The sequence below is a fragment of the Leopardus geoffroyi genome, chromosome B4, assembly GCF_018350155.1.
Source record: "Leopardus geoffroyi isolate Oge1 chromosome B4, O.geoffroyi_Oge1_pat1.0, whole genome shotgun sequence".
Classification (NCBI taxonomy): Eukaryota; Metazoa; Chordata; class Mammalia; order Carnivora; family Felidae; genus Leopardus; species Leopardus geoffroyi.
In genome coordinates, this window is record NC_059341.1 from 205,352 (window position 1) to 220,153 (window position 14,802).

The 14,802-nt window shown below is 44.5% G+C and overlaps 1 protein-coding gene across 24 annotated transcripts in view; it reads left to right on the forward strand.

Annotated features, from left to right (window-relative positions):
- ZMYND11 (zinc finger MYND-type containing 11) overlaps positions 1-14,802 on the forward strand; it is a 133,033-nt gene that overhangs the window by 99,967 nt on the left and 18,264 nt on the right. For 17 of the 24 annotated variants that reach the window (XM_045465265.1, XM_045465257.1, XM_045465261.1 and 14 more), the window contains 4 exons: positions 6,664-6,741; positions 7,611-7,703; positions 9,732-9,819; positions 10,580-10,635. In XM_045465265.1, the coding sequence (XP_045321221.1) occupies positions 6,664-6,741; positions 7,611-7,703; positions 9,732-9,819; positions 10,580-10,635 (315 nt within the window). The remainder of the gene's footprint in view (positions 1-6,663; positions 6,742-7,610; positions 7,704-9,731; positions 9,820-10,579; positions 10,636-14,802) is intronic. The other 7 variants (XM_045465276.1, XM_045465270.1, XM_045465262.1 and 4 more) reach the window with 1 other exon arrangement.

Below are 14,802 nucleotides of genomic sequence, written 5' to 3' on the forward strand. Positions count from 1 at the left end.
TTTGTTGAGGGAGCTAAAGAGAAAGTCCCGATGAAAGCTGCTTCCTGAAACTGGAGATAGAAATTTACTTCTGAATCTGTTTTTCTTTCCTTTGGGGTCATGGGCAGGACAATTTTCTTAAATTCCCAAGATAGGGAGACGACTTCTATAAAGTTCAGAAGGAGTTAGAACAAAATGCTCAAGAAAATACTTTGAAAACATGCATTCCCTGGACGTCTCTGCCAAGGAACGGTAACTGTCCTTTCTGGCCAGTCTTACTTAATGTGGGAAATTCAATATTTTCACTGTGAATGAAGGTGAGTCAGGTTTTCAACCATATTAACAAATCTGGAATGGAGATTTGATTTTTAAATAGAAGCAGAAGTTTTTGTTTTTGCTTATTTGTCTTACGGTAGACAATCAAAAGTATTATTAAAAAATGCAAAATGAACATTAATCAAATATCCTGTGCTGTTTTTCAAGACAGCCGGATCATATCATTTTTATACTAACAAAAATAGGAAATTTCTTTTAAAAAAATCTTTGTCTGAACCAAGTCCTCTCTGAAGCTCGTTTGCTATTCATTAACAGGCCTGACTAGGAAAGGGTGATGGGAAAGCCTAGGGATTTTTAAAATTGGATATAGCATCTGAAACTGTAAAATCTCATGTATTGTTTATCTAATCTCTTTATAAAACCGCCTGGACCCAAACAAGAAAAAAAACCACACATACTTTGTACGTTGTCTTCCCAGGACGAATTTAACAACATTATGGTCAGAAAGGCTTGGATATGAGTGTAAAACGTCTTGTGGTGGTATGTTCTTCCTGATGTATTTATTTATTTATATTTATTTATCCACTTATTTATTTGTAATTCATTTTGAGAGAGAGAGAAAAAGGCAGTGCGTGGGGGAGGAGCAGAGAGAGAATCCCAAGCAGGCTCCACACTTTCAGTGCAGAGCCGGACACGGCTTGATCCCATGAACTGTGAGATCATGACCTGAGCTGAAGTCCACAGTCAGATGCTCAGCCGACTGAGGCACCCAGGCGCCCCTCCTAATCTTTTATTTTTAACTCTGAGAGATTAAGAGATAATGAGCTAGTTCCTACATCAGGCTGGTTACAACTTAATCTAGACAGTGTTTCCAGTATTGATGAATTTAAAATAATTTACAAAGTGTGCATAATCTCCTTATGTTGTCAAGTGCCCCAGGTGGGAGGGCGAGGAGGAAGGAGGAGGGAGGGGCAGGGAGTATTCCTGACAGCTTCGTCAAGCAGAGAACAAAAAGCTACTCGTTCCCTGACCCGACAACAGAGGAACGAAACTTATTTGCAGAGGGGAACAGAGAGGTGTATCCCACTGAGGAATACACGCTGCCTCTGTGTTTTGAATCTCCTTCTTCTTCAGTGTTGTGTACAAGGGGAAGGAACAGCTAGATGCAAAACCTATGTTCCATGCCACAAAATGTTCCTGAATGTTCCTTCCCTGTTCTCCAACCTTGGTGACCCAGAACTCAAAGTTACCCCCACAAGCGCATGGAATATTGAACCATAAAATTCCTGACATGCATGGCACCCCCTCTCTGTGGCTAATATTTTAGCGGTTTCTTTGTGAATATGTGGTCAGTTACCATAGTGGTCAGCTTTGTGGCAGGTAGGATTAATTTGAGACTGTGCTTTAATAGACCGGCGGCTACAAAGTTGATTGTATCATCTGAATTTAAAGGCAAAACTCCTAGACCTCATTCAGACAGGAAGGAGTTGACTTTGTAAAAAATAATAAATACAGATACAGCTGGAGTTGGGATGAGCTAGTCTGGAAACCCTGTGCATCAGTGACTCTGGCCCCACTTCCCAATGAGGGAGAGGCTTGTGAGCAGAGAGGCGTCTGTCCGTGTGCTCCAGAAATCCACCTCGACCTGTTCATAGTTGGAATTACCCTCCAGGCTCTGTGACCTGTGGGTGAGAAGGCATATTCACGGCAGCTTAAGGGAGGTTTTTCAACTTAAATTGAAATTCGTGTAACCTAAGTTAAAAAGCTCTCCGGGAGGGCCAGTGCACATGGCTGCGGGATTTCGGGTAGAGTCAGGCCAGCCGCGCTCTCTGCTCTTCTCACTGATGACAGCTATGGCGTTCTGCCCTCTGGTCTGGCAGGAGAGAGTTCATTTCAGTCTGTTTCTGCCAGGGGTGAAAAGGACCGAACACGGGTATATTTTTAGAAAGTCACCCTAGTAATTGATTGTCGCCGAGGGGCTACTGGGGCCCCCTCCGGTATGAATGGAGAAAGGGCCGCCCTTTGAGCCACTCCCGTGGCCGCTTCCAAGGCTGGCCCTGCTGCTGTGGAAGTTTCAGATGCTGGGGTTTCTTGTAAATGATGATTCTTTTGTATTCCGTGATAACAAATGGTTGTGGAGAATAGCAGAGCCTCTGATTTCCATAACAAGATAGGCAGTTTATGTGCAGATAAGATTCGTTGTGATTCTTTTCTGTTCTGTGATTACAGACAGTTATTGAGGAGAGCTTGGAGCTTCTTGATTCCTCAAATAATGCAGATAGTCTGTAGAGACACTAGAGGCCACTTGCACCCAAGTACCTGGTGCTTGTTTAGAACACAGCCTCGGGCCAAGGACTTTTCGGCACGTGCCCTAGATGTCTGTGAGCTCACTAACATTTAAGGGAGTCTGGTGGTTGGAGGCCAATGGCACTATTTAGGTGACATCTGACAATGATATGGTTTATTCACCAGAAGTAAACAGAATGGTTTATAGTGGCCAGAGGATGCCGACACAGCTTGGTTGTGAATAATTGTTTCACATTTAGAAGGATTTTGTATGGTTGAAATCCACTACATAGAATATCTTTCCCGGTAAGCAATGAAGTTACTAATGACTACCAGCAGTTCAGTCCCACTAGCACTTATTGAGCACTTACTGTATGCCACACACTGCACAAAGCCCTGGCCCGAGACCAGGCTCAGCTGGAGCACTGTGGACCCTGCTTTCACAGAACAGAGTCTAGTCTGGGGTTGGTAAACCCACAGCCCGTGGGGCAAACCAGGCCTGCCAGATTGTGTACTGTTCAGGAGTTCAGAATGGGGTTTACATTTTTAAATGGTTGAAGAAAAGACCACGAGTCTAGCCCTGTAACAGGAAGGATGTTCTGGGTATTAGGATTCCCCAGGACAGCGAGATACTCTTGACCTGTTTAGTCACAGACTGGGGGACTTGGATTTGGTGAGCTCAAGCAGCGCACATACATGATCTAAGGGAAAGCCTCCTGGATCTCTGCATGCTTTTTTCGTTTGGGTACTTGGTGGACTGGAGATGCCGTTTCCACACGTTCATTTTCTGCTGGAACATGTGCTGCATCTGAAAAGCTGGGTCTCTGAGATCAGTCTTGAGGGTCCGTTCATGTGATGGCACTTGGGCACTATTGTCTGTAATTAACTGTGGACGAGCCTTGACCTGGTCTGAGGTTGCTGGTACCTTTTTCCAGCCAGAACCACCATCAGGCCCAGAGTGTAGCTGAATTACTTGATTCCTGTTTTCCCTAGGCCATCCGCCTGGCCTTACCCAACTTGCTCTGACCCAGCAAGTGTTTGTGCTGGTGGTAAGAATCCCTTACTCAAGAAGACGTTTAAGATTTTCTGTTATTTCTCCCCAGAAAGGAAGGCAGCCCCTTGGTAATCTGTCATGTGTTTAAGAGCGTCGTTAGTGGGCATCTCACACATTCGAATCAGCTTCAGCCGTGTGATTATTCTGTTTTGAAAACGGTTGCAACAACTTTGGCCATGTAATGCAGAGGCTCTCCTGTTTGTAGATATTGACAGAATGATCCCTGTATGGTACCAGTGATGTGAACAGTCCCCAGAACTTTCTGGGCTTTATCTGAGCTGCATATGTTGGAGAGAGGCCTTTCCTGAGGAGTCCTGAGGTCTGCAAGTGGAGAATACGTACAGTTCTTTATGCCTGAGAAAGGATTGGATCTGAAGTCATCTGCAGATATTTAAAGCATGATTTTTGTTTTTCTGACCTTGTGGTTAGAGCTGTCTGCTTAGTTATGTTACAAACAGAATAGCATTTACCTTAGAAGCTCTTCCTTTAATTTCTGTCAAAGTGGCTTTTTCTCAAGCCCACTGTCTTGTTTTGCTGACAGACTTAGTTGAGACAGCACTGAGGATGTCACACAGGCAGCTCACAACTCCAAGAAATCCCCGCAGGTCTTACGGTGCAGCCCTCAAACAGAGGCTACAATGCTCCATTCCTGTCTTTTGCGAAATAGGAAGAGGGAAATGTCTGAAAGCCCACAAGTTTAGCAAGTGTGGAAGCATCTTATGACAAACGTTTTGTCTTCAGGAATTGTGGGGAGAGGCCATGTCTGTTCAGGGCCCTCTCTTGTTGGTGTGGGCTTCCTCAGAGGGCCCCACCCACGGACGGGCCTGTGGGTCTGGGGAACAGGTGCCTGCAAGCCCCTGGGACTGCCTGAGGGCAGCGGCTCACATAGCCCAGAGCGCTCGTGTTACAGTCTGTGCCCTGCTTTTTCAGGAGAACCCATGTTTATCACCAAAAAAGATACTTGATTTATTTTCTAAGGCTCTAAAGAACCAAAAGGGGTTAGGTTGTGACTAACAGTGAAGTACTTCATATAGCTTGATGTCCAGATCACCACCAGGAAAAACCATGTTCCTGTGCAAACGTGGGCTACCCAGCAGCCCTGGAGAGAGGGCGGCCATGCCGTGGTCGCTGCAGTGACAGACTCTGTCCCCAGAATCCCCTCTGCACAGCCGCCCCAGGCCGAGCTGGTGGTAGGCGCACGCAGACCTAGAGAGCAGAGTATCCCCAGCCTGCTTCATGGAGGGAAGGTCTGGAACCATACTTAGCATTGACATTATGTTTCATTACATGAAGTGTTGTGTATTTCCCTTAATTACCTGTCATCTATTAAAAGAACCATAACCCCTCAGATAGTATTCCAGGACCTGATGTAGGTTGCTATTTCATTGGAGTTTACACAAATTGATGATTTCATGATCAGACCGATACTTGGGATCAGCAGTTTTAGCAGCGCCTCCACATATTTTGGAGTTCACACGATCGAGTATGTAGCTAGAAGCTTTCGTTTTTGTTCTCTCTTTTAAGAGAATAGAGCTTTCCCGAGAGGTGAGGAAAAAAGCAGCCCTCTTGGCCTCTTACCCTTTGTTTTTCCCATATTTGACAGTCCGCCAGGCTGTTCATTTAGCGTAGAAAGTAGCGCCTGGAAGGATGTCCGAAAGCATGAAGGGCTGACCGTAACTTCCCGTCCCCAGAGAGCAGCTCCCTGCACACTCGTCCCGTGTGGGTGCAGGTGCCGCGCCGCACCCTCCTCAGCGGCGCCGGCTGACGGGAGGGTGGTTCTCACGTGCTGGCGTGGGTCTCGTCCAAAGTGACGGCCCACCAGCTCCTCCCCCACAAAGACTGTCAGCCTGGAGCCCAGGAAGTGTCCTTGTGCAGCAGCAGCGGTCGCCACCACACGTCACCACTCCTGTGGGATCAGCGAATGAGCGGACGAACCGGTGTAGAGCCCGGGGACCTTCCCCTGGGACGTCCCCTGGGACGTCCCCAGTCCCGTGCTCAGCGGCGAGGCCCCACTCTGGGCACGGACGGGGTCGATGCTCTGTAACTGGCATGACTTAGAAGCTGTGTGCACAGCATGTGCCAGAGGAGCACAAGAGAAGCAGTGACTGCCCGCGCCAGAGTCCAGGTGACCAGTGGAGAGGGGGCCACCTGAGACAGGAAGTGCGGGAAACCACATCTCCAGAGAAGAAAGGGCCCGTTTTCTGTCGAGACGGGTTAGGGTCGTGTGTGTGAATAATCCGTTCCCTGGAGCCCCAGCGAGGCACTGGTGGTTTGTAGTTAGCTGAGAAATGTTGGCTGCTTCATCCGGTCCGTTAGCACATCAGGATGACCTCTGGCACACACCGTTCTTCGGGCCTAATGATGTCACTGCGTAGAGGGCCGTCACCTGGTGTCCGAAGGGGGGTGCGCGGTTGTGAAACACCGGCCCGGGCCTAGTGGGCGAGGCGGCACGGCCGCCTCCGTGGGGCTGGGGGTCTGCCCCGAGGCCTCAGTCTCGACAGAGGAAGTGTGTCCTAGCTGACATTTATTTTCTGAGACGTAAATTGAAGATCCTAATTAGTTTTCAGGTCAGACTCCTAGAAATTGAAGTTATTACTGAACAGACCCTGACACGTTAAAAGATAAGTAGGTATGCCTGCCTGCACTGCACTCACTCATAGGGGACGCGGATTTTTAATAACCTTTTAGACAAAGAGTAACGTTGTGCTGAAATTCACCATTCGAGATTACTAATAATGCTCCCTAAAGGGTTTCAGCTGACTTTTTTCTTTTGTAAAATAAGTGATTCTGCGTTATGTCATGATCAGTATTATGTCATTTGTTTTATCTGAAAATAGTGGAAGTTTTAAGTTTTAAAATACTGAGGAAAAAGTGCATAGTTGTCTAAGGTATTATGTCCAGTACGACATAAGATTTTCCATTTCTTTCTCACATAAAGCACTGTTTTTATCGTGCGCATTTCAAAGGTTTCTCTGTATCAGATGTGCTGGAAATAGTGCGTGTTGTGTACAGTCCTTGCACGCCGTACAGAATCACGTTTTACATCTGGCCTTTTCTGTTGTTAACAGAGCATCAAGAAGAAACACACAAACAAACAGGAGATGAGCACGTACTTGCGGTTCATCGTGTCCCGCATGAAGGAGAGGGTGAGTCCTGCACAGTCTCCGGGCCGCCCTGCCAGGCTCCCTCCCTTCATGCCTTGCAAGTTAGCGCGTGACAAGTCAAGATGCACAGAGCAGGATGGGGGTGGAGAACACCGCCGTCATATTTCTTTTGTGCGTGATGGCTCCACTAGAGGCTTTTATTTTTTGGTCTTGTCTTTGTTTTCACGGGCATTTCTTCAGCTGCATTAGATTAGGTGTGCACTTTTCTTTTCCTGCCGATACGTTTCTGTTGTTTCATCTTTTATTTTTCAAAATCTTTAATGAAGGTACAGTTGACCTACACTATTATTATTAGTTTTGGGTGTACCGCATAGGGACTTGATATTTATATACATAACTCCATGCTCACCAGCGATTATAGCCACCACCTGTCACCATGCAAAGTTACTACAATATTACCAGCTATATTCGCCATGCTGCACTTGTCATCCCTGTGACTGACCTGTTTTAAAAGTGGAAATTTGTACTTCTTCATCCCCTTCACCTGTTCTGCCCGTCCCCCTCCTCCTTCCCTCTCCCAACCACCAGTTTCTTGGTTGCATTTAAGAGTCTGTTTCTGGTTCTTGTTTGTTTTGCTTTTCAGATCCCATGTGCAAGGGAAGCATGTGGTATCTGTCTTTGTCTGACTTCACTTACCATAATACTTTCTAGCCGCATCCATATTACTGCAGTTATTGCCCAGCAATATTGTGACAATTAGTGTCTAAAGTAAAGTGGCGTTTTCCAAAATAACTGTTCTTTCTATCAAAACCCAAAAAATGCCACATTGAACCATATAGTGCGTGTACGTTTTTCCAGTTAATTCTAAAGTGTTTAGAAATTGTGTCACCTGTCTCTCAATGACCTTTCAGGCTATAGACCTCAACAAGAAGGGGAAGGACAACAAACACCCGATGTACCGGAGGCTGGTGCACTCAGCGGTGGACGTCCCCACCATACAGGAGGTAAAGCCAGGCCCTCTGTCCGGTTCCTGATACACCCGTAGCTCCCACGTGACTCACAACTCCCAGCTGAGCATGATTCTGTCGCCATTCCCCCCCAGGGCGTGTGCCTGCTCGTCCTCTACTTAGAGCCTAAAAGGTGTAGCCCCTACAGGGGCGTTGCTGCTACCGAGATGCCTTGTGCTTTTACTGTGCGTGCAGATCAGGTGTCCCGTTCGAAAAGGCCTGGTGTTAAGCCAGCCGTAGGTTCTGGATACTTGCTGATCCCAGGAGAGGCGTGTAGAGCCTGGTCGACTGAATATTTCAGATTCGAGGACTCCTATCTGCACGTGGTTTCCTAGCGCTGGCAGGTACTCAGGAGTCTTTCTCAAGGGAACATTGGAGTCCAGGACTAGAGTCCTGGGAAACAGCAGAGTGAACTTGAACAACACAAAGATTATGTAACCAGAAAACAATTTTCTCAGAGTTCTTAATTTTACCTTCTGTAGCTGAGTATTGTAATGGGTTTGTCGACATGTAATTACAAACCGCAGTAAAATCCAGTAGAACATTTTAACGCATTTCCCAGTTAGGGCCGCTGAATTACTAATTCTGTACTTTATGCATCCTTTTGAATTTCAGATCTCGTGGTTGGCCACAGTAGCTTATAGGGAGACCATAGGAATAATTTTAAGTTATCTTACAAGTTTCTTAGTCCCCTTGGCAGCTGAGAAAGACTGCAGGTGATTACTTCAGTAGGAAATGAGGGTAAATGAAGGGTGTTCCCTCTAAAGAGGCTGGCAGAGTCTGAAATAAAAACAAGTAGTTTTCATTTCACCTCCTGCCCCAGGTTCCTGTCCTCAAGCAAAGCCTCTTCTCCTAAACCCCAAGGTCTCTATGGGACAGTCCTTCCTGCCCCCGCTTCTGCTCCTTCCAAGCTTCCCTTAGTCTGATCCCGGCGGATCCGTAGAGAACACCAGCTGGACTGATGGTGTCTTAGCTTTGTACGTAGCAGGTGCTGTTCATGAACAGAAAGCACCGTAAGGAAAATACAGAGGAAAGCATGATTTTTATCCCATCAGGAGCTTACAGTTCAAACCAAAATACAGGCCGTGATCGTGCAAATCTCACAAACCACAAAGACGCTTCGGGAAACCTGGGTTCAGTTTCTCCATCTGGGTGTAGATCAGGTCACCGGGGGAGCTCTAGATGTTGCCAGTGCCTGGGAGGACTGAGCCCGGGACGGTCAGAAATTCACAGTGGGACTCAGTATCTGTAACTAAGCCTGTGACCCTTGATGCCAGAAGGGAGGCAGGTTCCTCCAGCAGGGGATATCTTGCAAGCTTTCTTGAAGAAAGCACCACTGAGGTGGGCCTTGGAGGATTTCAGCAGAAAGACAGGATCTTAGTTGTTATTTAGAGGCCTTAGTATTCTGAGTTCTTTCCAAGCTGATTTCCTAAAGTGCTACCAGGATAAGAAAATGCCTCCTTGCTACTTCTAAATAACTCGTTATACCCTTCTTCCAAAAACTTTGCCTGCCTGCAAAAAACCCTCAAATTCCCTCCATAAATCCGTCACGTATACGTGTCTAGCACAGCAGAAAGCCTTGCCTTGACCTGGTGTGTGGAGGAACAACTCGGACTTTGTGGGAAAGCGTCATGTAGGCCAATGGTTGTTGCTTTCAGTCTCTGTAAGACTGTACTAGAAAAATGGTAGGTGTGTAGTTACCATCTGCACCGACCACAGCCTTCGTTCTCCGCGCAGCCCAGCAGCAGTGAGAGGCCCCGGCTTTTGGCGGAGCTCAGCTGCTGACTTAGTGCAGAGGAGGGTGGGGGCTGCCCGCGGTCCAGTGCTCTGCACGCCGCACTCCAGCCGCAGGTGGGCTTATCGGTGTCCTCACACGTGTCCCATCCATGCCGTGGGACACGGGAGTGGACATAGCGACGTTCTGGAAGGTTCTGCCGTGCCCCTGGCGCTAATAACCCGTTAGCATAAGGCAGACAAACATTCTAGCTATTAACGCTTTGCTATTTTGTTTCTCGCCCTCTGCAGAAAGTGAACGAAGGGAAATACCGCAGTTATGAAGAGTTCAAAGCTGATGCTCAGCTGCTTCTCCACAACACAGTGATTTTCTACGGAGGTTGAAGGGTTTTTTTCTTTTCTGTGCATGCTTCTCTATACCACTTAACCTTCGTGTTGGGAAATACCTTGTATAAAACATTACGTTCAAAAAATTGATACTTTAATGATTTGTAAGTAATAATGTCAGGGTTTCAACTTTGGTAATGTGGTTATAGTTTATAAAATTGACTGGCCAAGAATTCTAGTACTAAATGCTGAAAATATTTTTATTCTTCGTAGTTTTATATATAAGCTTAGTTGAGAGGCTTTTTATAAGCACTTTAATTCTGGTCCTTTTCCATTAACGTCCCATCATTTGAAGGAAGAGAAAGAGGGCACTCTGTATGTAGAGGATCCGTATTCTGTTGATACGGAATCTGATTCAGCTGTCGATAGAAATGTTGTTTGGCTGCCCGAACTTTATTTATGTTATTTTTAAAAAATGTTTATTTATTTATTTTGAGAGAGCGAGAGAGCAGGGGAGAGGGGCAGAGGGAGAGAGAGTCCCAAGCAGGCCCCATGCTGCCAACACAGAGCCTGACGTGGGGCTCGATCTCATGAACCGTGAGATCATGACCTGAGCAGAAATCAAGACTCAGATGCTTAACCGACTGAGCCCCCCAGGTGCCCCTGAACTTCATTTAAAATAGACATTTGCATTTTAAATGGTATGTGTCCACTTTAGTCACACTGAAAGAAAATGCAAATGGTTGTACTACTTTTGATAGTTTTGTGTTTCTGGATTTGTGGTAATAGATACTGTCTGCCTTTCATTACAGCAGACAGCGAGCAGGCTGATATAGCACGGATGCTGTATAAAGACACCTGTCACGAGGTACTGCTGACTCCCAATAATTAAACTCTTGCTGTTTTCCAGACTAACGTAGTTTAGAATTCTACTCTTACATATGTTTCAGTTTTGCCATTTCCTTTAAATCTAATTTTATTTCCGTGTTTGAAATACATGGGAAATAATGCAAATCAAGGAGGGAATTTTCTCAGAGAAATCCTAGGAGTTCGATTTAGTGGTTAAGTAACTTGTACAAATAAAGTATGTTTCCTTTTCTGTGACTGCTCTCAGGGATGTTGGTTACATAATGCAGGCAAATGTCTTGCACTGGGCAGACACTCAATAAATGTTACCCTCCTTTTCCTTGTCAAATTAAAGCATAATTAACATACAGTGTGATATTAGTTTCAGTTGTACAGGGTAGTGATCTGACGCTTCCATACGTCACTGAACTGCTCCCCCAAGTGTGGCCCGTCACCTCACAGCGTTATTACAACGTGACCAATTGCACTTCCCCCCACCCCCCCACCCCCCGACCCCCCCCCCGCTCTGTGACTTACTAACTTTGTAATTGGAAGTTTGTACTCGATAATCCCCTTCACCCATCCACCCGTGTCCCCTCCCCTCTGGCAACCACCAGTTTGTTCTCTGTTTAGGAGTTGTTTTTATTTTTTTTATGGTTTGGTTTTTTAGATTCCACATATGAGTGAGCTAACATGGTATTTGTCTTTCTCTGACTTATTTCAATTGGCATAATATTCTTAACTCCATCCACATTGTTGCAAACGACACTATTTCATTCTCTTTTTATGGCTGAATAATATTCCAGTGTGTAAGTGTGTGTACCACTCTTTCCTAATCCATTCCTCTACTGATGGACATTTGGACTGTCTTCATCGTTTGGCTGTTGTTGATAATGCTGCCTGTAAACATCAGGGTGCGTGTGCCCTTGAAATCTGTATTTTTCTATCATTTGCATAAATACCTAGTGTGCAATTACTGGATTGCAGCGTAGTTCTACTTTTAAGGTTTTGAGGAACCTCCATACTGTTGTCCAGAGTGACTGTACCAGTTTGCGTTCCCATCAGCAGTGCATGAATGTTCCTTTTTCTCCACGTCCTCGCCAACACCTGTTGTTTCTGTGTTGTTACTTTTAACCATTCTGACAGGTGTGAGGTGGTATCTCCTTGTGGTTTTGATTTATATGTTGCAGATGATGAGTGATGTTGAACTATCTTTTCATGTGTCTCTTGGCCATCTGGAGGTCTTCTTTGGAAAAGTGTCTATTCATGTCTTCTGCCCATTTCTTAACTGGATTTTTTGTTTTCTGGGTGTGAAGTATTATGATTTCTTTATAGATGTTGGATACTAACCCTTTATCTGATATGTCGTTTGCAAATAATCTCTTATTCTGTAAGTTGCCTTTTAGTTTTGTTGATTGTTTCCTTTGCTGTGCTTTTTATCTTGGTGGGGTCTCAGTAGTTCATGTTTGCTTTTGTTCCCCTTGCCTCCAGAGACTCGTCTCATAAGTTGCTCCAGTCATTGTCAAAGAGGTTACTGCCTGTGTCTTACTTTAGGATTTTGATGGTTTCCTGTGTCACATTTAGGTCCTTAATGCATTTTGAATTTATTTTTGTGTGTGGTGTAAGAAAGCGGTCCCATTTCGTTCTTCCACATGTGGCTTTCCAGTTTTCCCATCACCACTTGTTGAAGAGACTGTTTTTTTTTTCCATTGGATATTCTTTCCTGCTTTGTCGAAAACTAGTTGTCCATATAGTTGTGGATTCATTTCTGGGCTTTCTATTCTGTTCCATTGATCTGTGGGTCTGTTTTTGTGCCATACTGCCTTGATGATTACCGCTTTGTGATACAGCTTGAAGTCCGGAATTGTGATGCCTCCAGTGTTGATTTTCTTTTCCAAGGTTCCTTTAGCTATTCAGGGTCTTTTGTGGTTCTGTACAAATTTCAGGATTGTTTTTTCTAGCTGTCAAAATGTCAAATGGTATTTTGATAGGGACTGCTTTAAACGTGTAAATTGCTTTGGGTGGTATCAACATTTTAACAGTAGATTTGTTCTTCTAATCCATGAGCATGGAATGTCTCCATTTCTGCCATCTTCTGTTTCTTTCATCAGTGTTCGATAATTTTCAGAGTATAGGTGTTTCACCTGTTTGGTTGGCTTTGTTCCTCGGTGTCTTATTGGTGGAATTGTAAATGGGACCAGTTCCTCAATTGTTCTCTGCTGCTTCGTTATTGGTGTATATAAATGCAACAGGTTTCTATACATTTGTGTTGTATCCTGCAGCTTTACTCAGTTTATCAGTTCTAGTAGTTTTTTGGTGGAGTCTTTCAGGTTTTCTACTTAGAATATCACGTTGTCTGTGAATAGTGAAAGTTTGACTTCTTCCTTGCCCATTTGTATGCCTTTGTATGCCTTCTATTTCTTTTTGTTGCCTGACTGCTGTGGCTGGGACTTCCAGTACTGTGTTGAGTAAAAGTGTTGAGAGTGGACATCTCTGTCTTGTTCCTGATCTCAGCAGAAAAGCTCTCAGTTCTTCTCCATTGAGGATGATGTTAGCTGTAGTTTGTGGTCTTCATGACCATGGTCCCACTACACCTGCTTTGTTGAGGGTTTTTATAATGAATGGATGTTGTACTTTGTCACATGCTTTTTCTGAATCTGTTGAAATGATTATTTGATTTTTGTCATTTCTCTATTAGTGTGGTGTATCATATTGATTGATTTATGAATGTAATCACCTTTGCATCCCCAGAATAAATCCCACTGATTGTGGTGAATGATTTTTTTAATTCTTTACTTATTTTTGAGAGAGAGACAGCGAGACAGAGCGTGAGTGGGGGGAGAAACAGAGAGAGAGGGAGACACAGAATCTGAAGCAGGATCCAAGCTCTGAGCTGTCAGCACAGAGCCCAACGTGGGGCTTGAACTCACGAACCACAAGATCATGACCTGCTCTGAAGTTGGACGCTTAACCAACTGAGCCACCCAGGTGCCCCATGAATGATTTTTTGAATGTATTGTTGGATGTGGTGGTGGTGGTTTGTTATTTTTATATCCATGCTCATTAGGGATATTGGCCTATACTTCTCTTCTTTTTATTGTCTTTATCTGGTTTTGATACAGTGCTGGCCTCATAAAGAATAGTATAATCCATTCATATATTGATGAACCCTTGGGCTGCTTCCATATCTTGGTTATTGCAAATAATGCTGCTGTAAACATCGGGGTGCACATATCCCTTTGAATTAGTGTTTTTGTATTTGGGTAAATACCCAGTAGTGCAATTGCCTGGAATTGTTGACTAGTTCTATTTTTAATTTTTTGAGGAACCTCCACACTGTTCTCCAGAGTGGCTGCACAAGTTTGCATTCCCATCAACAGTGCAAGAGGGTTCCCCTTTCTCTGCATCCTCACGTACACCCTTTGTTTCTTGTGTTAATTTTTGCCATTCTGACAGGTGTGATGTGATAGCTCATTGTGGTTTTGATTTGTATTTCTCTGATGATGAATGATGTTGAGCGTCTTTTCTTGTGTGTGTTGGCCATCTGGGTGTTTTCTTTGGAAAAACATTTATTTAGTTCCTCTGCCCATATTTTAATTGGATTTTTTTCTTTTTGGTTTTGAGTTGTGAAATTGTTTTTAAAGATACTTTGGATATTAATCCCTTATTGTATATGTCTTTTGCAAATATCTTCTCCCATTCGGTAGGTTGCCTTTTTATTTTGTTGATTGTTCCTTTGCAGTGCAGAAATGTTACCCTCTTTGTTACAATTGTTTCCTTTTAAAATCTTTTTTTTTTAACGTTTGTTTATTTTGGGAAGAGAGGGAGTGCCAGTCGGGGAGGTACAGAGAGAGGGAGACAACAGAATCCGAAGCAGACTCCAGGCTCCCAGCTGTCAGCACAGAGCCTGACGCGCGGCTCAAAGTCACAAACCGCGAGATCATGACCTGAGCTGAAGTCGGCGCTTAACCGACGGAGCCACCCAGGCACCCCAGTGTTACCCCTCTTTCAATGAAAGATCCTATATAGACTTCACAGCAAAAAACCCCACAAAAACAAAAAAGTTCCTATTTATACAATAAGTAAAATACATATTAGCATATTAGAGGTTTTGTTTGTGTGTATAGTCTTTTTTATTTGAAACACTCACCTGAAAATTTATATAAAAAGTCTTGTTTCCTGATAAAAT